Source organism: Mesitornis unicolor, unplaced genomic scaffold (genome assembly GCF_000695765.1).
Source record: "Mesitornis unicolor isolate BGI_N332 unplaced genomic scaffold, ASM69576v1 scaffold23379, whole genome shotgun sequence".
Lineage (NCBI taxonomy): Eukaryota > Metazoa > Chordata > Aves > Mesitornithiformes > Mesitornithidae > Mesitornis > Mesitornis unicolor.
Window position 1 is genome coordinate 61,087 of NW_010209693.1, and position 23,383 is coordinate 84,469.

Below are 23,383 nucleotides of genomic sequence, written 5' to 3' on the forward strand. Positions count from 1 at the left end.
CTTTTAGGATGCAACTAATTAGAGGTTCATACAGACAAGATGCCTACACAGTACTGTCAATGAGCATTTACCTTGTCTGTGGATACTGGTTCAAACATACTGTGCTAAAATCATATTTTGTCATCTTCATTCTTAGTTTAGTCTGAATGAGAGTTACTGTGCTAATGTGTAATTTCTAAATTGTACAGATAAAAAGAGAATAGAATTGCTCTGTGTTTTAATAAGCTCCTTTGCTTGAATTGTAAAGTCAGTGTTCACAAAATCATAAAATTATTTTGTGGATCTACACTTAAATTATATTATTTCAATACCTGAAGTGAGGCAAAGGAAAGAAAATGTGTTTCACTGGGTGTGTTTGACAGCATAGTGATGAGTTTCAGTGTGCATTTGTACATTCCATTATTCTTCTCTTAATTGTTCTGGATCCTCCATTTTTTAGAAATATGGAAAACACAGACAGCAGAATAACAGGCTTTCTTGCTTGCAGTTTATAACAGTTGATGCTATCTGGGTCCTTTAATCTATTGAGAGGCCCATATATTTATACACTGGTGAGAATTAATTGATAGATTTTAGGTGGATTGACTCTAATGTCTCAAATTTACTCATATAAAAGGAAATAAAATATGAAACAATGCATTCTGGTTTTGTACGTCTGTCCCAGCTGATATGGGGACTTGTACAGTTGTCCCAAACCTCTCCAAAATATATTCTTTCTTCCCTTATTTTCAAGATACTTTGTCATTTTCCTGGAATGTTGAAACCAGACTGTGAAAGATGTGTCCCTTCCAAAACCTCATTTGAAATTTTGGGGGGTTTATAATCAGTGCTGCCACTTTGAGCTCATCTTGTTAGCAGCCACAGTAAATGCCTTACTGCCAACATATTGAGGTGGTGATTATTTCAGCACTTCCTACTCACTGACCCAAGACAGCCAGTAGTTAAGCCCTAGAATGGGTGTGTTGCAATATATAAAACAGGCAGAAAATACAATTTTTATCTTTACACTAATGTTTCCTGAAAAACAGAGCTTTTTCTTCAGGTAACTACTACTCTGATAACTCTTTTTTTTCCTCAGTGGCAGGTAATAATGAGTTGATAATCACAGAATCACATGAGACATTATGTGAGAAACATATTCTTTTTATGCTTGCCTTCAACTTGCCCAGGTTACTCATTCCTCTACAGACAATTACCACTGCATCTGAATTAGTTCCACTGTAGAATATGTTCTGCTGCTTTAATGTGTAATTCAGTTTGTCTTGCTGCCACCCAGTGTCATATGGACATTAACAGGATGGGGTGATTCCAGGGATAGTATCTCAGCCAAGGAAATACTCTATTCAGGGCAGTAAAACTCTCTTGATGGACAAGAATCAGTGTGAAAGTGTGGGTGTTAAGGAAGTAGTGTAACGAGCAACCTTCCTGTACCAGTACAGAATCCCAAAACCGTGATTTGGCCAGAATCGGTCAGAGCTGCAGAAGTCTTTTGGTCACTGTCCTTGGTCTTGCTGACCTTGTCCAAAAGTAACCATTCACTTTTCAATCAAAACTAAACAGGAATTTGGTGTGTCTTGGTTACTCTGCACTTAGGCTCCAAAAGACAGGCAGCTGCATTTCCCTAGCCCTTCTACTCAGCTCTTCCAGTACTTTTACAAAGTTTTGGCCCCAGTTTTTCCTACCCATCATTTCCCCAGTTCATTAAGAGCCAAATGCAAACTCAAAGTCTGTAGTGCAAAGTAAGGTTTCAACATCAGTCTATGAAGTCCTTTTCAGTCCTTTGGATTTGAAAGACTTGCCATTTGATTGTAGTCAATTCTTGTGTGTTATCTCCTCCAGAATATTCTTGCCTTCTGTTGCTGTAGTAGTCTTTTTAAGCCATCAATAAAGTAGCAGAAATTTTCTTTCTTAGCTGCAAGAGGAGAGACAATATGAGGCCATGAGTTGCTTCTCAATATGTACACAGGTTCAAACAGAAGATGATAGGGGCCAGTCTGACTGAAGCAAATTCTTCCTGAAATCTATTCCCAGGATGAAGATGAAGTCCAAATATTTTGCCTTTTGCAAACATCTGAAACAATCTATTGGTTACAATGACAACAATGTGGTTCTGAGGAGGATGCTGCTTTTTTAAATATTGGCCATACTGTCCTCCTCTTTTTCTAGGTCCTGGAAGTGATGGGATCATGGTAATCTGGAAAGACAACTTTGATTCCCTCTACAGTGAAGTGGCTGAGCTTGGCAGGTGCGTTCTCTATGATGATCTCCTATCTATGACAAAATATGAACTTCTCATTCAGTAAATGAAATTATCTTTGAAAAATACTTAGGAGCCTAAAAGACCAGAATTACATTGGATTGAATAGAAATAAGGAAGTGAAAATGTTACCAGCACTAGATGGCACTGCATAAACAGAACATATTCAGGCTGAAGTGTATTATAGATAAGTGATGTGTGTTTTTAAAGACTTTTGAAGGCTACCATTTTTTGTTGGCTTTTTGTTTGGTTGATTTTGGTTTTGTTTTGTTTTTAAGCATGCCTTACAGTGAATGACACCACTTCTATAGTGAAGCTCTCCTAAACCTTTTTATTTAAAGTATGAAAATTACAGACAGGAAAGTAATGAAAACAAGCAAAATGCAAAATAAATCATGTGGAATATTCATTTGTCCAACTTAATGTTGACCTTTGAAAGCTGGATGCTACTCTGACTTGAGTTCTCTGCAAATGTGTTAAAACAGATTTCTATAACGAACTAATTCTTTATATAGACACACTTTGTGGAAGATGCATGTACTTCAAATTCTTGTTTATGGTCCAGAAAATGCTCTGTAAGATGCTCCCTAATATCTCTTTCAGGATATCTTTCAAGGTAAAACTGTCTTTAGTGCATCACTCGGTTAATTCTTTCCTTTCAATATTGTATTCCAGGGGCAGATTTTCTGTCGTTAAGAAGTGTGACCAGAAGGGAACCAAGCGAGTAGTAGCCACTAAGTTTGTGAATAAGAAGTTGATGAAGCGAGACCAGGTTACCCATGAACTTGGAGTCATGCAGAATCTCCAGCATCCCCAGCTTGTTGGCCTTCTCGATACCTTTGAGACCTCCACCAACTACATACTAGTGTTAGAAATGTAGGTGGACCATAATGTTATCTGTAAAATATAACCTGTACAGCTGACTTTCTGGGACTTTTATAGCGGTTTATGAGTAAGGAACTTTAAGGTTTCATGGAAATTTGAAGACACCTAAAGGGCAAGGAGTAATGGCTTTAAACTGGAAGGGGGTAGATGTAAACTAGATATTAGGAAGAAATTCTCCACTATGAGGGTGGTGAGACACTGGCACAGGTTGTCCAGGGAAGTTGTGGATGCCCCCTCCCTAGAAGTGTTCAAGGCCAGGTTGGACAGGGCTTTGGGCAACCTGGTCTGGTGGGAGGTGTCCCTGCCCATGGCAGGGGGGTTGGATTGGATGAGCTTTAAGGACCCTTCCAATCCAAACCATTCTGATTCTAAATAAAAGACTGCAGATGACTAATGCTGTTATTAAAACGTTGTGCTTAATAATATACTAAGAAGGAAACAAATTAATATGTTAAACCAGTTTGTAAGTGATTATCTCAGCCTTCACCCTCTGCTCCCACTTCAGAATTATAGGTGCAGGTCGGCTTTAAGTGACGTAGAACATTTTCACAGGTGATCATGCCAAACATCAGAAATAGTGATTACTTGATGCAGGTGTAGTTTTTAGGGGATGCTTACCTTAAGCATTTTCAATAGACCTTTCAAAACTAACATTTTCCTTTCAGCTCTGATATCTGACTTAAAACAAAATATAACCCCTGTAATTCCAATAGGGCTGACCAGGGTCGCCTTCTAGACTATGTCGTGCGATGGGGAAACCTCACAGAAGGGAAGATCAGACTCTACCTGGGAGAGATTCTGGAAGCTGTGCAGTATCTTCACAACTGCAGAATAGCACATTTGGACCTAAAGGTGAGGAGTGGATGGGATTCCTGGCAGTGTGTGCCATTCCAGGCATAAACCCCCCCTTCTTCTAGGAGACTGGCAGATTGTAGCATAGAACTGTGAATTGCTTTGGGACTGTATGAAGGGTTTGGGGTGGGGCTCTGTCCCCAATGCTTTAGATCACTCATAGCCAGCAAAGCAGAAACTTTGAATTCCCTGTGCTTTCTCTTTAACTCTTCCTTTTTCCTGGAAATAATTGCTGATAGGAACAGTTTTGATTAATTATTTTTTATTTGTTTTCTGAGGAACGTGCAGCAGTAATCCATTTCTTTCTCAAGAAGCATAGAGTTTGTTGTGAAAGAGACTGCTTTTCCTCTGTTTCTACAAATCTGTTTCTCATCATTGCACTTTGAGAGTTGTGGTATCTGTGTGAATGGTACCTGTTGGTCCTCTGTTCTACCCTGTGATTCTTACTTGACCCACAAGGATTTGATGCATTCTAGTAAGAAAAGCTATTTAAGATGGTCTTAAAGTGAATATTAACTAAAAAGTTGTTCTTTATACTTTTATTTTCCACCTGTATTTGAATAATGAGGAATTTTAGCATTTAAAGGTCATCTTTGTAGGCAGGGGTCTCTTAGGCCAAAAGGTGTCATGGTGAAAAAAAGAAAAATGAGTCAGCATTTTACATCCACGCGCTTCTGTTTTCCAAACAGATCCAGTCTGATCTGTATACATGGAGACCCAACATTTAAAGTTTCCTGGTGCTATATGGAGTTCACTAGTCCTTCTTCCAGTCTTAAAAACTAGTTGTAGGTAACTCAGTCTTGATTTGCTAAGATCACAGCCACAACAGCAGTAGCTTCAGAAACAAAACCATAAAAATAATTTCACTTTCAGCCGACCAATCATGGGGCAGTTCCCTTGAAGCCGTGTGCATCCAACAGGATCTGCTGCTGCCATAGTCTCATAACAGTGCTTGACTTCCATCTGTACAGCTGTGTTTCATTAAAGAGTCACCAAGTAAAGCTGAATTCTGTTTAAAGCATAATGAAAATTCTAACAAGGTTTTCCAATCTTTAAATGTAAGGGGTTTATTGTCTCTTTGTCATAAAGCAAACAGAGCAGTTGCTTTATTCACCCTCTGTTTGTAATTGCTGTTCTTTAAGCTTAAGTTTCCAAACACAGGCTCCTGTGAAACTTTGCAGAGCTGTTATTGCGAACATCTGCAGTGGTTTCTGGCAGAACTATATTTCCTGCAGAAATTACAGTGCCAGCAGCTGAAACACGTTCATTGCACACTGTAGATGGCAAGAGGCTGCCTGGCAGTTGGTCTGGGGAAAGCTTTGGTAGGCCTGCATAGGAGCTGTGCAGAGCTGGCCTTCAGCAGTTTTCCATGTAGCTTGTGTGTTAATGTTCTTGAGGACAACAGTAATGTTGGAGCATTAAATGTGTGTTAGACTGACTTGAAAAAAAAGACACTAACTTTTGCTTTTATGTTTTCTAGCCTGAAAATATTTTGGTGGACCAGAGTTCCACTAAGCCAACAATAAAACTGGCTGACTTTGGAGACGCAGTCCAGCTCAATACCACGTATTATATCCACCAGTTACTTGGAAACCCAGAGTTTGCAGCTCCTGAAATTATTCTTGGAAATCCTGTTTCCCTCACTTCAGATGTTTGGAGCATTGGAGTGCTCACATATGTCCTTCTTAGTGGCGTCTCTCCTTTCCTGGATGAAAGTGTAGAGGAAACTTGCCTGAATATTTGCCGCTTAGACTTTAGTTTCCCAGATGACTACTTCAAAGGAGTTAGCCAGAAGGCCAAAGATTTTGTATGCTTCCTACTTCAGGATGACCCAGCTAAGCGACCCTCGGCTGCACTGGCCCTCCAGGAGCAATGGCTGCAGCTGGGGAATAGCAAAAGTGCTGACAGCATTGACATATCCAGACTGACTTCGTTCATTGAGCGGCGAAAACACCAGAATGATGTTCGACCCATCCGTAGCATTAAAAACTTCTTACAGAGCAGGCTCTTGCCCAGAGTTTGACCTTGCTTGAAGTTCTCTCTCATTCTCTTTCACCTGCCAATCAGACTGGAGATGGACTCCTCCTGCCAATCAATCAGACTGGAGATGGACTCCTGCCAATCAATCAGACTGGAGATGGACTCCTCCTGCCAATCAGCTGTTGACTTGAATTTTGAGGAAAGCAAACTGCGAGCCAACCAGCTGCTAGCGAATGTTCGTGTGCAAACGCATTCCAGAGGGACCCGTGTGGGGGACTGGCAATGCAGACTTCACTGGGGTGGAGGACGATAGCACTGTACTCTGCAAACAGCAGTCGTGAGCGACACAGTACCAGTATTTTATTCAGGTTTCTGCAAAAAAAATAGTTTTTTTAATAAACGAGTTGAATTTTGCAAGTGAACTTAACTACCGTTTTCAAGATTTATTCAAGGAAGAAATGCCTATGTTCAAAGCACTGGTGTTAAACAAAAATGAAATCATGCCTGGAGAAGACTCACCAAAATGGCTGTCTGTTGATACAGCCTCCATTTATAACATCTGGTTTTCACTTGGTCCTAGAGCTTTCCAGTTGCCTCGTCTGTATGTATCTCACGTAGCAGTGCACTGAGATCAGACTCTGCTTTTAAGTGCATCCAACCTCAAAGTTTTTGCATACAAATAGAATGAATTGTTTTGCTCTGATAAAATGTAGGCCTTACTTGTATATAGACTGTTACCTGCCTTTGGTCTGTAATTTTTTTTTTTCCCCTTACCCCTTTTTTTCCCCTCCTTCCTAAATGGTGGTATACCACTGTGCGGGTCTTCAGTTTGGGTCAGTACTCACTGTCCCCTTAGAAAAGGACTTGGGGTTGGTGCCCAGCTTGCCGACCCAATTGTCAAGCAGTATACAGCAGGACGAAATACTGTAAATGCACTCATTTGGGATTTTGTTTTCTTTCATATCATGTGCAATGTTGTGGCTTTAACATTTTATGCAACTATTTATGAGGACCTCTGTTGTAACTGTAATAAATATATAGAAAAAGCACATACTTAGTACGGCGAGCTTTATGGTTTTGTTTGTGTGTTTGGGGTTTCTGGGTGGGCTGGGGCGGGTGTGTTGTATCACACTGTCGTTTATTAGTTTAAGATGAGGGTTAGCGTAGAATTTAGTCGAGACTAGTCAGTTTTAAGGATTGTTCAAAAAAAAGGATATTCGTATCCCAAATCTCAAAATGGTTAAGAAGTAGGGTGACACTTTTTAAAATTTATTATTATATTCAAAATGCCAAAGTCTGAATTTCCCCAAATCAGTCTCAACACCTACTACTTTTTAGAATTTTCAAATCCGTGTTTACTTCTTTCTGTGAAATGAACAAATGAATTTTGTGCTCTTTGGTGAAAAATACATTCAGAAAGTAGTGGTCAGATGGGGAGAACCTGACACGTAATGTAATTGTCTTGGTAGCTGTTTTTAAGGTTGAAGTAATATTAATGTGAGCTATTTAAAAAGACAGAGATGGCTTTCTGTGCATCACTGAGTTCATATGGGTGTGTTGTCATCTATGTTTGTGTGAAATGCCATGTTTAAAGAAACCAGGCCCACATCCCACGATAGATGTATGGGTCTTAAGCCATAACCTAGCTTGGGTTAGTTTTGAGCTTTGTGGCTTCCACTGTATTCTATTTATTCCTTTTTTTTGGTTTTGTTTTTTTCTGTTTTGGATTTTTTTTTGTAAAGTTGTACAGAAACTTTTTAAAAGAAGACAACTGACTTCAAAACTGGATGTGTATTCGTACCAACCTCATATCATTGTTTGTGTATTATTTTCCTTTATTGTTTTAGTTAAAATTTTGCTTTATTTTGCATGTGTATTTCTTTGTACAGTGACGTTACATGTTTACACAGTATGACGTGATGTAAATATTTTATTTTGCCATCAGTTATTTTGAAAAAAATTAAACATATTTGATGTATTTGTCTGATCTCTTGCTTTAAGGAATTTGAAAGTTTAGGTTCGGTTATATTTTAATTGGGCTCTGTATTTAAAAAGAAAAAAGTACGTTATTTTATTGCCATAAAATTAATTTTAAATTGCAATGATGTATCTTTATTTCATGCCTTACAAAATAATATTTGCCTTTGCTCTAAGTGTTGAGTGCTTTGTAGTGTCATGATTGCTTTTATATAAAACATGCATAACTCTAACTATGGAAATTCATCATAGTGTTTATTAGCTAGTAAAATTTGACCAGCAGATTTTTTGACCAGGTGTTCACAGTTAAAGACCGAAGGATCATATTTCAGTTTAATATTAAACTGGAGAACAGATTTCCCACGTTTTAGACATTCCAGATGCATTATGAAGAAGTTACTTTCAACCGTAAATACTTGGGGTTTGCAGCTAAACTCTTGTCTGCGTCAAATAAGGGATGAATCAGAAAAGTTTTTCATTGTGTGCATTTCTTCCTCTTCTGCTATCGTTAACATATTTGCAATTCAAAATGAAGTGAAAGGTCAGAGGACAAAACAGTGTTTCTGCTTGTCACTGAATTGTATACATGACTTTTTCCCCTCCTTTTTCTGCTGTTACCTGTCAAGTGATGAAACAGTCCCTTTATTCTTCACAATTTACTACTGAGAGAGACATTTTACACTGAGAGAGGTGGAGAATATTAGGAATATTCCACGGATGAGCCACTGGAAGCCTTCTGACAGGGAAATAGCCATGGCAGTATGGTCCATGGAATAGTTGGTATCCTTCTAAAATACTTTTTCTTGACTGAAGATACACTCAACTGGGAAGAAGTTACCGACACGGTACACAGAGAAATAATGCAACTGTGGGCATTTTAAGTAGCAGAGATACATTCTTCCATTCATATTGAATGATGGGCTCCCCAACTTGGTTAACTCCTGAAATGCTTTGAAGAGATAATGTATGTGTAAGGTCCTTTCATTTTGCTAAATTATGTAGTTGGGGCTGCAAATGTCCCTTGGACTCGGCTGGGCACAGTTCTCGTTGACTGTCCTGCACACAACAAGCTGGTACTGCAGGCTGACAGAGTGGAAACCAAAAGCATGGGTGAGAGCAGCTGGTATGAGACTTCTGATGTGGGAATGTTGTGGAGTGTAGGAAATGGCAGTCGATATCGTAGCTGAAAGGGGGAAAAGTAGCCAGGGAGGTTCTAGAGAAGAATGTTGATTTTTGGATAACATACCCCAGTCGCTTCTTACTGATGGTTTAGGAAGAAGAGATTGCTAGACTTTAAAGTCAGTGCATGTGTCAATACTTTTCAAGCAGATTTTGGGAGTGCAGATTTCCATCGCACATTTGATGAACACAGCTTAACTTGAAAACCACTGTGCAAGTGCTAAGCAGAAAGCCTGGCTAGATAACATTTCCATGGTCAGGGATGCAACCTACACTGTCTCACTAATGGACAGAGGCCTAATGCATACCTCTTAGTGCTCATGAGGAGTAGGATGGGAGAGCCTGGTTTTCTCTTCTGTGAGTATAAAAGTCACTTAACTGTAAGCCATCCTTATCCTCAGGTGGGACTATTAATGTGTTGATCAATAGAAGAAAAAAATAATTGGTTGTTTCTTTCTCCAAATCCAGAAGCATTTTCAGGCACCCGTACAACAAAGATCCTCCAGAATGACACAGCAAAAGCATCTGGCTTCCTGATAAGATTTCAGTACCTGTGCAGACCTGATCTGTAGTAGAAGATGCCTGAAAATACAAGGGGATGTTCTTTGCATGTACACTACTGCATGATATTGTCAGGAAACATTAAAACCTCACTGCTTAGGGCAGTCAGTATAGGACTCCATCAAAAAGAGGGGCAGGTGAGTGCACAATGAATGTAACCAAGGGGAAAACCAACGGCTGACTTGAGATTAAGCCCCATAGTTGCCAAAATCTTAAGAGTAATTAAGACAGGAATATACTTAACCTGTGGCTGCAGGTAGTGAAAACTATGAGTAGCTGGTATTTCATGAAGTATTTGGACAGCCAATCTTTTCTGTGAACTGTAGTGTATTTGTGTGCTGTGGATTAGTGCAAGGCATGTTACCATGTCTGCTCCAGTCCCAAAGATGAGCTAAGCTTTGTACACCTTTTCCAGGTGTGTATAGACTCAGTGTGGTGAGTTATTACTTTCTCTGCTCTAGAGATTCAGCTGCATGGGGAGGTAGGTAGAACCAGGTAAGACTGAGTTTCTGTATTTGTTTAAACCAACTGCAGCTATTATGATGTTTTTGTCAGAGCCACTGTTTTATCTCTCAGGCAAACAACTTGCAATTTTTTTGTGAAATTACATCTTGATGGAGGTTATATTAGAGAGTAACAGATAGGTTTTGTAGCTATAGGGGTTGTACTTTTTGCACATTCACATCCACCCAAGAAGCCAAGACAGAAGGCATGCAACCATAACGCAAGAGCATGATTATGCCCCATCAGTGCAACAGAACCGGTACCCACTGCTCTCTCTCCTTCCTGGCAAGCAAAGACACACACCCAGCACCTCAGGCTTCACGTGCCTTGCAGTCACCTCAGCATTTCCCAAGTAAGTGCACTCAGCAGTACTCCGTGCAGAGCATCACTACCAGAATGAGATCACTCATTTCACTGACCTGACACAGGGACTAAGAGCCTGGAGTGTAGGAACAGCAGAATATGCTGCTCTGATGCTGTCTTCATCCTCAAAACAGGAACTCTTATCATCTCCCCACATTCAATCCCCTTAGATTCAGAGGAATATGGGTGGGGTGTAGTTGCAATTACTGAAGAGAGCAGTCTGACCTCCTATTCCCCTAGCAATGTCAGGAGAGCCAGCACCAAGCCTGCTAATAATAAACTCCCATCAGCAAATCTATGCCATTGTGAACCCTGGTATTAGAGAAGAACACAGAGTTTCCAGTTTTTCCCACCGGTTGTAGGTTAAAATGATGAAATGTGCTAGAGATCGATCTAAGGTTTAATACATGCACTCTTAGAGCTATCTTAGGAAAGATCAATAGCGGTAATCTTAAGCAGCTTTTGCTGCTGCTTCTTAAGATACATTCTTCCCTTGACTTCTGGAGGGACTTTTCATCCTTCTTGTTTGGGGAAATGCGTTGAGAGTGCATCAACTGCACTGGATGAAGCTTCAGATTCTGTCATTATGCCTGTGGTAATATATCGGTTCTCATTGCTCCAAACTTTTGGGCTTCTGAAGGAAAATATCTTCCAACCAAAGAGGGTGAATATGTTGAGCTACAGAAAAGATTAAACCTTAACACCAAAGCAACAATTTAATCTCTGCAGACAGAATTGCTAACCCCTTCAAAGACCTTGACATTCAAGGTCCGGCTGGATGGGGCTCTGAGCAACCTGATCTAGTAACATTGTCCCTGCTTACTGCAGGAGGTTGGACTAGGTGATCTTTAAAGGTCTCTTCTAACGCAATACATTCTATGATGCTATGATTCAAAGACATTGTCCATTACTACCTCAGTGTATTCTCCTCTGTCATATTAAATGGTCTTCCTGACAAAATTATGTCTTTGCACCTCATGGAAGAAAAGTCTCCTGAGGATTACGTAATATTTAATTATTGTTTTAGAATGGCAATAAACCATGGATATCCATAACTGTAGTAACAGGTTATGCAGTTAAGCCCTATACAGTGTGAAGAACGCACTGATATCTTGCAGTTCATCTCCTCAGCTTTTGTGTCCTACCTCTTCTTTTACCGTCTTCTTCCTTACTTTCATTCGGTCATCTGTTTACCAAGCTAAAGGGTACTGACCTATTTATTCCTCATGCAGAAGTTATTTATCATCTTGTTTTTCTCTTACATAATTTGAAACTAGGGAAGGTTATTTTCTGTGATGGGGGCAGGCAAAGCTCATACAGGTGCATCATGAGTTACACAGTTTAAAAATGGCACTTTGTTCTCTATTCCTTCTCTAAAAATTCCAAATGTTCACCTTGCTTTGACTTCATTTGAGCTGATACTTTTTAGCATATTAAATCCTGAGATCATATTCCCAAAGTGAGTGGTCAGCTCAGAGCCCATAATCTGACATGTAAAACTTGGATCCCTCTTTCAGCACACCCCCCATGAACATTCATTTTCTCTCACTGGATTTTCTCAGCTGCTTTATTTCCCAGATGAAGCTGAGGTATTATGATTGAATTAGGGTGAGCTTATTCTGATGGAACAGAGCATAGAGATCTTTTACATTAAACAAAGAGAAGCTGACCGCTGCTGGCTTTCATTTTACTGCTTAGATAATCAGCCTAGCTCCCTTGACTTTTTCAAGAACTCCTTTTGCAGGAGTCTGTCCTGACCGGAGAGAGTTTTTTTGCCAGCTCCTGGAGCCATCAAATTCATTTCCTCTCATCCTGAGGGAGGATACTGTAACCTACCTTGGACTTGATTAAGCTGAAACTCTTCACTTACAAATTAAATTTCAAACACTCACTTCAGTGAGGTGAGCACCCTCACTTCAGCAAGAGGATTTACTTGGGTCGCAAGCAGAAGGCTTATTTCTGCACTGACGTTGTGCATCAGGAGTATCTCCAAAGATTACTTGCAGAAATTTCACATTAAGCTTCCTGAAGGCTCACCTGGCAGTAGTCAGCACCAGGAATTCACTTGGCTCACACTGAACTTGGTCTATGTAAGGCCTTACTATCCCAAGGGTTACTCCCAAATGCAGAGGAAGAGCTGGCAGCAGCTGGAAGTCTGCCCTGTTATGGCACTGGGAATCTGCCTTATCGCTCTGGTTGAATACCAGTGTACATCACGTATCTTGCCTGTTTTTACACATCTTGCCTGTGTGCTGCTGTAGACCATGTGATCCCTTGAGATGGATGGTTCTTCAAGTGTTCAGACTTTCCCTTCAGTGATGCCAAGATCCACTGAGTATTTGCAGAATGATGTCATTTAATTTGCCATCTCTCAAGACTGATGCTGAGCGAGTACTTCCTTCTTTGGTGATGGAGCACTATCCTGGGCCTCAGAGGGTTCTGGACTCTTTGCCTGCCAGGAAAACTTAAAGCTGGGAGTCTGTGCTAGTCCCAGTTATAGAAGTTAATACATCCAGTGGTTTGTTATGGTTATGTTGCTGCTGTTGGGAGCTTTAGATGCTTGTGGACAGTCCTGGTTCACACTGATGGAAAAACAACATAATGATTTATCATGAAGTATTAAGAGGAGGCTTTTAGAATGGGGTGTCCTAAGGATAACTTGATCATCACCAAAAAGTGTCTGAGCATCAAAATTACTCACTGCTCTTTGAGTTTGATGGAGGCCTAAACTAATTTCTTCCAAGGATCTTTCACAAAGTAAGGCAGGGTGTAAATCTGGTGATGATTACTGCTTTTACCCTGGTTACTGGTTGCAGATGACAACTGGGGATCTTACCGTGCTTTTCAGACCTGCTTGCAAAGAATGTAAAGTGTACTGTTGTACTCCATCCCACAGCTTAGGTGTTGAATGGTTCTGAGGTCTAAAGTCAGTCCAGTCTTTATTTGTCTTTTTGCATTAAGTACTAATTTTTCTAAGTGGACCTGATTTTTCACTTAATGATGAGCTATTAATTTCCTTTTCAAGACCTCCACCTGCTTAATAGTCTGCTGCTTTTAAAAATGGAAATACGATATTCTCTGTTTGATGAAGTATGGATATAGTATCAATAGTTGATACATGGTAAAGCATAAAGCTGCAATTGGGGTCAGCATCTCTACTGGGGTAGTCATCTGCTTGCTGTAAGAGGCTCTGTTTACTCTAATCCCACTCTCTAGGGAATTTTTATGTATTAAAATCCTAGCTGAATTCCCGTTACACTGGTGGTCCTGATATGGATGAGGCAATCATCTGAGCTTGTAACAGCTTCACCTTTTGACAAACTTTTTTTTCCAGGAGCATGAGAGAGATTCAGGTCTAGTAATTGTTCCTTCTAATGTCGTTTTCTTCCAGGTAATTTACCAGGGTTTTTAAAGAGCTTATGCTGGGCCAAGAACTGTGTGTTTTTTCCTGCCAGGAATCAAGAAATGAATGTCATTGTTTTCTTTTCCATCTAGCACATTTCTGTGGTCAAAGGGTTGCTTCGTAATTCTCACAAAACTTCAGCTTTGTCCTTTGTTCTGCAGAAAATCAAATCTTTCAGGGTAATCTTCATACATAGTGGTTGCCAAAACTAAATGAGCCAATGATGTGACTCTGGGGAAGTTGACTAACTGGCTAGCTGGCAGTTTCATGACTTGCAGCAAGACTAAGTTCAATCCACTACCTCTGCTGAGAGCATTCAAGTCAAGTAACAGCAGTGGAAAATGTCCTTGCCCTTTCGATTTGCAGAGCCATTGTTGGGGAGTTGCATTTGTACAAAGGCACCACCCTGTTCCTCATTTTCCATGTATGATGCTTCTGGAGTTGCTCAGTAAAAGTCTGAGACACACAGTCAGTTACTGTGTGAATGTGTATGGCGTTGCCTGGATTTATCACACAGTGTGGGACATATATGCAAGTGCTCACAGGAGGAAAGAAAACTGGTCGTTCACTTGCATGCTTTTAAACATGTTCTCCATATGTTGCTGCTTCTCCAGCTACCTTACTTCTGGAGATATGAGGAAATGAAGGATATAATGTCTGAACTGCTAAATTACATTGGCACACATGGTTAGCATGCTGTAAGAAAGGGTGGCAGCTGCACTGGAGTGCATGCATGCTGCAAACACTGCAGAAATATGTATGTATAAGAAAAATTGTACAGATTTTTTTCAAGGTGTGTTGACTGTACATACAATTCTTGGTGGAATTATTTTTTTTCTGAATTTGCAAACTAATGTCATGCATAAAATTATATTTGCCCTTCCTTTGCATTCTCTATAAGCAGAAATATAGCAGTGGTGAAGAGAGCCATAGACGACTATTTATATGCCCACAGAAAGGAAGCCTCATCTCTTAGAGCTTTGCCTTAGAGTTGAATTATGAGGGAGTTCATGGGAAATAAATTAAAACTTTTCCCAAATCTGAATTACTTATGATACTCATGACATGATAACAGCATGAGCTTGTTCTGCCTGAGGTCTTGGAGAAGCCAAGGGTGTTACATCCAATTCAAGACAGCAGTTCAAAAAGTACTCAGGGAGGTGGACAGATGGAGTTTAGGGAGAAATAAGACTACAGAGAGAAACAAGTGAAAGGGATGGCAGGCAAACACAGAAAGGAGGTGACTGTATGTGTCTTATTAATGACAAGTTGGCCTCCTTAGGAGTAGGCACAATGTGTATCTGTGTATCTGATCCCTGCCACTGCCTCACAGTCTGACCAAAGGAAGAGTGGTGCACCCACAGAAACCATGGTGTGGCTGCCTGTGCATCTTCTGCTTTTTTGGTCTGGAACTTTACAGCAAACACCTAATTTACTTAATGTTTTTCTTTTCTGATACAGTGCTATTTGCTACCTCTTTGTACTGGCTGTAAGTTGTCTGTTACTAGGTCACTACTAGCTTTACAAAGTGCGCTGCCATCCAGCAGTTCAGCCAGGAGAAATACATTGCCGTAGAATTTTAACATCCTTGGAGCAGGATGGTAATCCCTGGAGGTGGGAAAGAGCAGAATTGGCTTGGAAACATGTTCAAATATGCAAAATAGTAATCAAGAATTTTACTCTCAAAAGTATTTTCAGTACTTTCTGATAAGCTAATGGCTCTAGTGGAGGCAAGATAAGAATATATGGAAAATAGATGGTATCCCTACCAAGTAAATTCACTGCGCAAGTTAAAAGCATTCCCCTAGAAGTATCTGCCATTTGTCTTGGAAGCTCATATCCCAAAAAGACTGCAGAGAGAAAGTTCAGAGAGAGGAAAATATCTTTACTTGGTATTTAATAAAGATACTGTAAGTATATTTGAGTAAGAATGTTCTGGGATAGTACATGGCATATAGGACTATGATTCATTTTCATCCTCCAAAGGATTTATGGATGGGTAAGGATAGCATTTGTTTGTGAAAGTGAACATCTGTTTCTGTTTGCATGCTGTGGCTTTTCCAGTTGTGCGTGGTTAGGTAAGTAGTGCAAGTACTTGATGAAAGCTGAATCGTCCTCTTGAGTCTGTAATGTTTGGATTGACTAATAATCAAGAAACATATTTTTCTCTGTTAGTCAACTGCAAGAGTTGAGAGGGATAACCTTTTACAAGGCCTAAACACCATCTGCTGGCTTTAAAAAAATAAAGGGGAAATGGTAATGCTCTTTTCCATTAGTTCAGATGTGAACTCTTTCTGTACCTACATGCTCTACAGAAACAATTTATCTGCTTTACAAATCTATTCCCAGATAACCTGAGTATTTTTTTCTAGCAATCTTGCTTCTCTAGTTCGTAATTTCTATCACACATCAGACTCTGTATTAGCAAGCAACCATTCTGATAATCTATTTGAAGTGGCTTTTAAAAAAAAAAGTATTGGAGCCACATGTGCATGCTATGGAATCTAATAGCATGAAAGCCGCAGCTGAAGTTGTAAAGGGTATTTTTTTTTTCTCAGAGCCTTGGTATTACTGTCCTATGTGATGCAGGGTTTTATTTTCCATGCTTAAGTTTGCCTGATGTCAAACATCGACTTTTTGCCCAAGTTAGGCAGAGAAGTATCAACTTCTCCCATGTTACTTGAGCTTCCCTCTCTGTTGTATTTTAAAGGTGCAAGGGAAAAGCTTTCCAGTTGGATAAAGGGTCATCAGATGAAGAATACATTTCTGTGTAAATGTTGGAGGTGGTCTATAACAAAGTAGTATAAGGGTGGGTTGTCTTAAGTATCAACAGGTGGTGTATTTCTCTTTTATGCTGCGGTGCTGTCTTGGGGCATCTGCTGGCTGCCCGTCCTCACTTATGGTGATGGCCATTAGATGGGCAGGAGAGATGTATGCCTTACAAGGACACAGCTTCATGTCTGAAGTACCCCATCCTAGCAACAAAGGGCTCAGTTGTTGAGAGTGAATTTGTTGGGAAGAATCTACACACATGGAGATCCAGCACTTAAAGAAGTTATGTATAAAAATGTGTAGATACTAATGTTGCCACCTTGCAGTGTTTTAAAGCACACTGCATGTCCTGGCCTCCTTCCAAGATGGCCAAGCAGATGATGGATCCTAAATCTGTCATTGCGTCGGGCGCATCTCAGCTTCCTGTTTCTAGCAAGACTGCTGAGTCCCTGCCATGTAGCTCCCATATAAAAAGCCAAAACTGCTTTCACTGTTTGTGACAGTGGTGTTTGGTTTAGCAAGTCTATCACAACAGTTAAGCGATGGAGGCAGGACAATAGCAGATGTCTCTGCTTAGGTGGCACTGTGAAATCCTGTCCTTGTTTCCGATGAGGAAAATACGAGGTATGGCAGCTGGCCAATGTGCATTTGCCAGTCCCTCAGCCACACTGAGGCTGCTTTTTTGAAATGTTTTGATTAATTCCACAAACAAGATAAATCTAATGCTACATTTAGAGGAGGAGAGAAAGTTTTCAAAAACTATTATAGGTCCATGTAGAGAGAGAGGGGGGTGTTCAGTTTGCAAAACCTACTGCCATCTGCAGCCTTAACTTTGGCATTTTAGGCCTCCTACTAGTTTGGCTATACAAATGCTTCAGCTTCTGTTGAGTTGCTCATTTGCAGCTGACATATTGCCACTTTAAAGTAGTGGCTCATTTCTGGCTGAGCTCCATGTTGGACTTTATAACAGCTCTCTGTATTTGTTTGTTGAGCACAATTTATTTTACTATTGGGTGTAGCTCTTTATGAAGTCTGTCTCCTGGAAACACTGCCAGTGGAAGGAAGTATAACGATAAGATATTTACCTTACCATGATGCAGTTGCAGTCATACTGTTTGAGTCATACTAGTAAATTTTGTGTCAGAGTAATACTTGAAGGTCAGTGGATGAAGGACTGCTCCTTTGTTCAGCTGGCAAAAAAAACATGTAGAAAAGCAAAAATAATCTTCTGCTTGGTTTTCTTCACTTGTAATACAAAATTGATGGCAGAATAGGGTTGTGCATTTGACAGTTATGTTACATCGAACAAAAAAAAAAAACCTTGAAAAAGAAAATTCAGCAACGTTATGCTTGTATGACCTGTATAAAAGTGCTCCAGCACCTTCTGGAATAACTTACAGTAGATGAAGCAAGAGGCAGAATACCCTCATCTGACTCCACTTTTTGAAACATCCTGAAGGTGAGGTGTTTTGGGGACACGAGACACTTGTTAGCAGAAGAGACCTCAAGAGCAACGCCTCCGAGCAGAGGATCTATATTTAACAGCAGCAATGGTTGTACATTCTGTTCCTCACTGGTTTCCTGCTGTGTCTCCAGCATGTCAGATTCCTTCCCTCATAAAAATGGAAGTTTAGATGGTCTCCCTCTCATTTCTCCTCCCAGACAATTTGTCACGCATTTATGCCCTCAGTGCTAAAACAAGTTTATTAACGTATGTAGAAACCATTTGAGCTTTTCAAACAAAACCTGTCACATAAGGATGCATATGTGATTGAGTAGTTAATGATCCTTTTAAATGTAAAACTCCCTATAAAAATTTGGTGGCAGCTTTGAGTATCTTCGAACTGTCATCATGAACTGCCACAGAAAGCAACATTATTCTGATGTAAACCCAGGTTGTTCAGAGGATATGATTAAATCTAGAAGTAATTTTGAGGAAATAAAGGCAGAATCCAAGACACAGTCCTCCTTCTTCCAAACTTAGGAGGACGAATTCTGCTTTGTTCTGCTCTTGCTACTCAAAATCCACACCTTCCTTCTGTAAAATGGTTGCAAGAAACTGAAATGAAGCAGCAGCTCCTGGACTCCAATAACATGTAGCAAATATGCTTGGAGTCCAACCTGCTGGGGATGGATCAGACCTTCTGTGCTGTGCTGCACAGGTGGCTTTGTGCATACCCACTGGTGGCATCTGGGATCTCTGCATGTCTGACACCCTGAGGGCACAACAGTTCTTGCAGGGCCATTGGATCTCCAGAAATCCTGTAAACATCCAAGGCCACTGAGACAAAATTTCTGCGGTGGAAGGTGGGTTGAGGGAAATGTGTGTGTATGTAAGCTATATGGGAACAGCCAGGAAAATTCATTTTTAGACTCTCAACACAGGCTATTTTAAAAACGTATATCACTTACTTGCCAGAAAAGTAGAAATCCTAATACTTGCAGTCTAAATAGTAGAATGTTAAAAGATGTAAGGTACATAATAAATTACAGAAAAAGAAATCACTGAATCCTTTGTGAGGAAGGTGCTGACATCCCTTGCAAGTAGAATTCTGTCTTCATTGTCACTGACTGCAAAGGAAGGTGAGAGTGCTGCTTGTCATCACAGTGGGGGCTGTATATTCAGCTGAAGAGTCCCCATCACAATGGTATTTTCAGCATATCTCAATTTTAATCATCAAGCTTTGCTTTACAGATAGAGAAAGGTTCTCATTTCCTTTACCCTTTTTAACAGATAGTAAAAGGATTTGCAGAAAATGCATAAGATTTTGGCAACTGCAAAATAGATTTTCATCCTCTGAATTCCTGTTCCATATCCTGATTAAAAAAAGTAACTGTCATCCTTCCCTCTGTTTTTTGAAAGATATAGACAAGTATAGCGTATATTAGCTTAGCAGTAGATTGTTTTTACCTGCTAAATGAAGAAGCACATATATTAATTTCAGCTGCCAGCATGGATGGTAATTCTGTTAGGAGATGGGAGTAAGAAAAAGGCAAATAGAACCAGTTTGCTTATCTTTGCAATTTAGAATAAGCAAACTGTCAGATGCACAAAACATCTTTCAGAAAGGAACATCTTCTGTTATGGTGTCTATCAATCTAGAAGTCATTTATGTCAATAAGCTGCATTATGAAAAGGGGCATGTACGAGCTTAAGGCCTTCTGTCTCCCTGACTTTTCCATCAGCACTGTTGTTCCTTTGTGTACAGGCTCCTGCTTTCTCTTTCTGGCCTTGGTTTTTGCATCTGTTTCATTTTCCTGCTTGTTGCTAAATCTCCCTCTGAAGCAAGTTTGTTCTTTTCACTGATGGCATTTGATGTTTTGGGTTGGGGTGACTCCCTCCTCCGAAAAGAATGAGCTCTTTTCTTCCCCCCAGTGATCCTGCTTCGCTGTTTCAGTGCAAAACAAGCCATCGCTGATGACTGCTGCGGGTCTTGACAGAGGTGCAGAAAGTGGCTCACTCCTCCTCCTTCGGAAAAGACGCCCAGGGAAGGGGGTGCTCTGATCCTCGGATCAGCCAGGTCTCACTGAGTGACTCATAGCAACCAGATCTTTAAGATGCTTACTTTGATTTTGACAGTGAAACATAAATATTTAGTCACTGTTGCAAAGCCAGGCACTGACACTAGACAAAAATAAGAGGCAAGTGTCTACGAATAGGCCATGTCTTGTTTCTTCTGGCAGTAACGTCTTACAGCCTGAAGGAGAAGCAGTTGAATTCTGAGTCTTTGCATGCTGATTTCTGAAGAAAAAGAAGCCATGATACAGACTCTCATTCCAAGTATGAAGTATCTGATTTACAAAGAATTGTCCAAAGGCAAGGCCTGTCACAGATTTTGGAACAGGGATTTCTTTTCCCAAAGATGTTGATCTTCTGTTCCTCAGCCTAGGCAACTCTGCACTAACAACTTGCTGGACACATCCAAATCCTAATCTGTCCACAAAATAGATTGTATTGGTGCTAGTCCCCTTATTAGTCTTCAGAAAGAAAAGGATCACCTGTTGACCCACTAAATAACCCAATGTGCACCTGCATAGGACAGTACCTCTCCTGTCCCCAACCTCTCTGGCTGCAGCAGAAAGTTGTCGGTAATAAAGATAATTGTTTCCACAAGGGTGATTTTCTCCAGGTAACAGATGAGAGGGTAGAAAACATGTTAGAGCAGAACAGAAGTGACTGCATGCAATCAGTGGTTGAGGATATTTGTCTCTGTAACTTCAGTCTGCTTCCGATAGAACGGGAGAAAGCAGAAAGAAAGGAAGAAGTTTGCTCTATAGCTCAGTCAGTAACAGACATGAAACTGCCTGCAACTCTAGGGCAAACTGAGGCAGTCATTGCGTCTCTAAAGCAGTTGTATCTTTAGCTCTCAGATAGCTGGACGATGCTGTGCCTCATCATGTTTGGGTTTCCCAGCTGCCGCTGAACACCAAGAGCTCTCCTATCATTTGCGAGCAGGGAAATGAGCGTGCTCAGCTGCGGTGAAGTCAAATGTAGACCCTCGTTTTCTACATCTGACAGAACCACGAGGGAATGTCACGGGCAGGGGAGGCCGTCTGATAACGCCAGCCACAGAAGTGTGGGGGCGGACAAAGGAAATTTCCTGGTCAGCTTGTGAGTGTGATAAGGAGTGTGAGTAGGCAGGCATGTAAACACTAGCTACTTAGTAAAACACAGCTGTTCTTAGTCTGTGAATTGTATCAGCCCAGGTGGTCACTGCCTCTAGCACACCAAACTTGTCATCTTCCATTTTAGGTTTGTCTTTCTCTTCTGCCCATGACCCTGCATAAACTTCTTAGTTCTTTCTAATAAAAAAAAGCACAGGGTGTGTGTGTGCAGAATTTATCCTTTATTTTTTTTGTAAATTAGTCCAATTCCAAAGCTTAGCTGAGGTTTTCCTGCAAGGAAGGGGTGCAGAAGGTCCTGGTCTGTCTTCTCCCTTTTGGAGCCCTATAGCTCTTTTTTGCCTATAGCCTGATCCTGTTGGAGTAAAGATGACATCACTTTCCCAAACTCCTTCAAGTTCCCAGATTCCTGCCACATTGACTGTTCAGAAATCCCAGCATTTTCACTCTGCTCTAAGGATGCTCACAGTGCTATGGAAGAAAAGCAGCACTCAAGCAAATAGTCATCCCCCAGCACAGCAGGAAAGTGAGGTAATCTATGCTTTTCCTGCTTGGATAAAGCCTGAAGATTTATCCAGGTGGACCAGATATGCTTGGTTAAGAAGTATGGTACATGGGCTAAAGAACATGGAAACTCCAATAAGAGAGGATAAGTAGGCACTGCTAAGCATCCAGAACTGTTTCTGGCTGGAGCAAACCAACTTACCAGACAAAATGGATTAGGAAGTGCAAGAGAGTAATTTAAGAAAGGTAACTGAATGCAGTGAAGACAGTTATTTTTCACTGTATATTTTAAACTAACAGCTTGCTTTTTTGCTTTACTAAAAAAACCCCAAACAAACAAACAAAAAAGTGCTAAGCAAGTAAAGCAAGAGAGGGCATGTGCAACGTCTCTCTCTTCTCTCTTACTAGTTTTCTTTCCAAATCTGTCCTTGGAGATGCACTGGTCCTATAGCCAGCCCACAGGTTTTTTTTTCTCTCAAAACTATCTTGTTCTGCTAATGGAAGCTGAACACAGACAAAAAAATGAAATACCTGCATATATACATATAAACGTGTGCAAATATAAATATGAATATATATGTATATGTTGTCTTTAAGTGTTCACTTGCTGCCTTTAGATGCTCACTGGCATCTTTAACCCATAGACCAGATACTGGCCATCCAGCCAGTGTTTGATCCAGCAGAGTGTATATGCCCGTCCAAGCCTTGGGCAAGTAGTTCATTCATGAGAACGCTGTGGGGAACAGTACTGAAGGCTTTACTGAAGTGCAGGTAAACAATATCCACAGCCTTTCCCTCATCCACCAAGCGAGTCACCTTGTCATAGATGACCAGGCTCATTAAGCAGGAACTGTCCTTCCTGAACCCATGTTGACTGGGCCTGTTCATCTGGTTGTCCCATAAATAGTGTGCAATGGCACTCAGGATGATTTGTTCCATCACCTTCCCTGGCACCGAGGTCAGACCGACAGGTCTGTAGTTCCCCAGATCTTCCCTCTGGCCTTTCCTGTAGATGGGCATCACATTTGCTAATCTCCAGTCCACTGGGACCTCCCTTGTTAGCCAGGACTGCTGATAAATGATTGAAAGTGGCTTGGTGAGCACATCTGCCAACTCCTTCAGCACACTGGGGTGTAATCCACCTGGTCCCATAGACTTCTATATGTCTAAGGGATGGAGCAGATCATTAACTATTTCTTCTTGGATTATGGTGGTCTCATTCTGTTCCTCCATCCGTCTTTCAGCTCAAAGGACTGGGTACCCAAGAAACAACTAGTCCTGCTATTGAAGACTGAGGCAAAGAAGGCATTAAGTACCTCAGCCTTTTCCTCATCCTTAGTCACTGTGTTTCCCCCTGCATCCAGTAAAGGGAAAAGATTCTCCCTAGTCTTCCTTTTGTTGTTAATGTATAGCATGAGAGCACTTAAAGGCAGCAAGGGAACACTTAAAGACAGAAAATCCATTATTGTTCCTCTCCTCCTTCCTCCCCAGTAAATGGTGAAATAAGAAGCATTTGCAGGCTT

General features: G+C 40.7%; 1 protein-coding gene across 1 annotated transcript in view; it reads left to right on the forward strand.

The window, feature by feature from the left end:
• Positions 1-6,352, forward strand: part of TRIO (trio Rho guanine nucleotide exchange factor) — a 43,305-nt gene extending 36,953 nt beyond the window's left edge. The window contains exons 21-24 of the mRNA XM_010192939.1: positions 2,167-2,245; positions 2,933-3,133; positions 3,856-3,994; positions 5,475-6,352. Of these exons, the coding sequence (XP_010191241.1) occupies positions 2,167-2,245; positions 2,933-3,133; positions 3,856-3,994; positions 5,475-6,017 (962 nt within the window). The 3' untranslated portion in view covers positions 6,018-6,352. The remainder of the gene's footprint in view (positions 1-2,166; positions 2,246-2,932; positions 3,134-3,855; positions 3,995-5,474) is intronic.
• Positions 6,353-23,383: the final 17,031 nt, after the last annotated feature.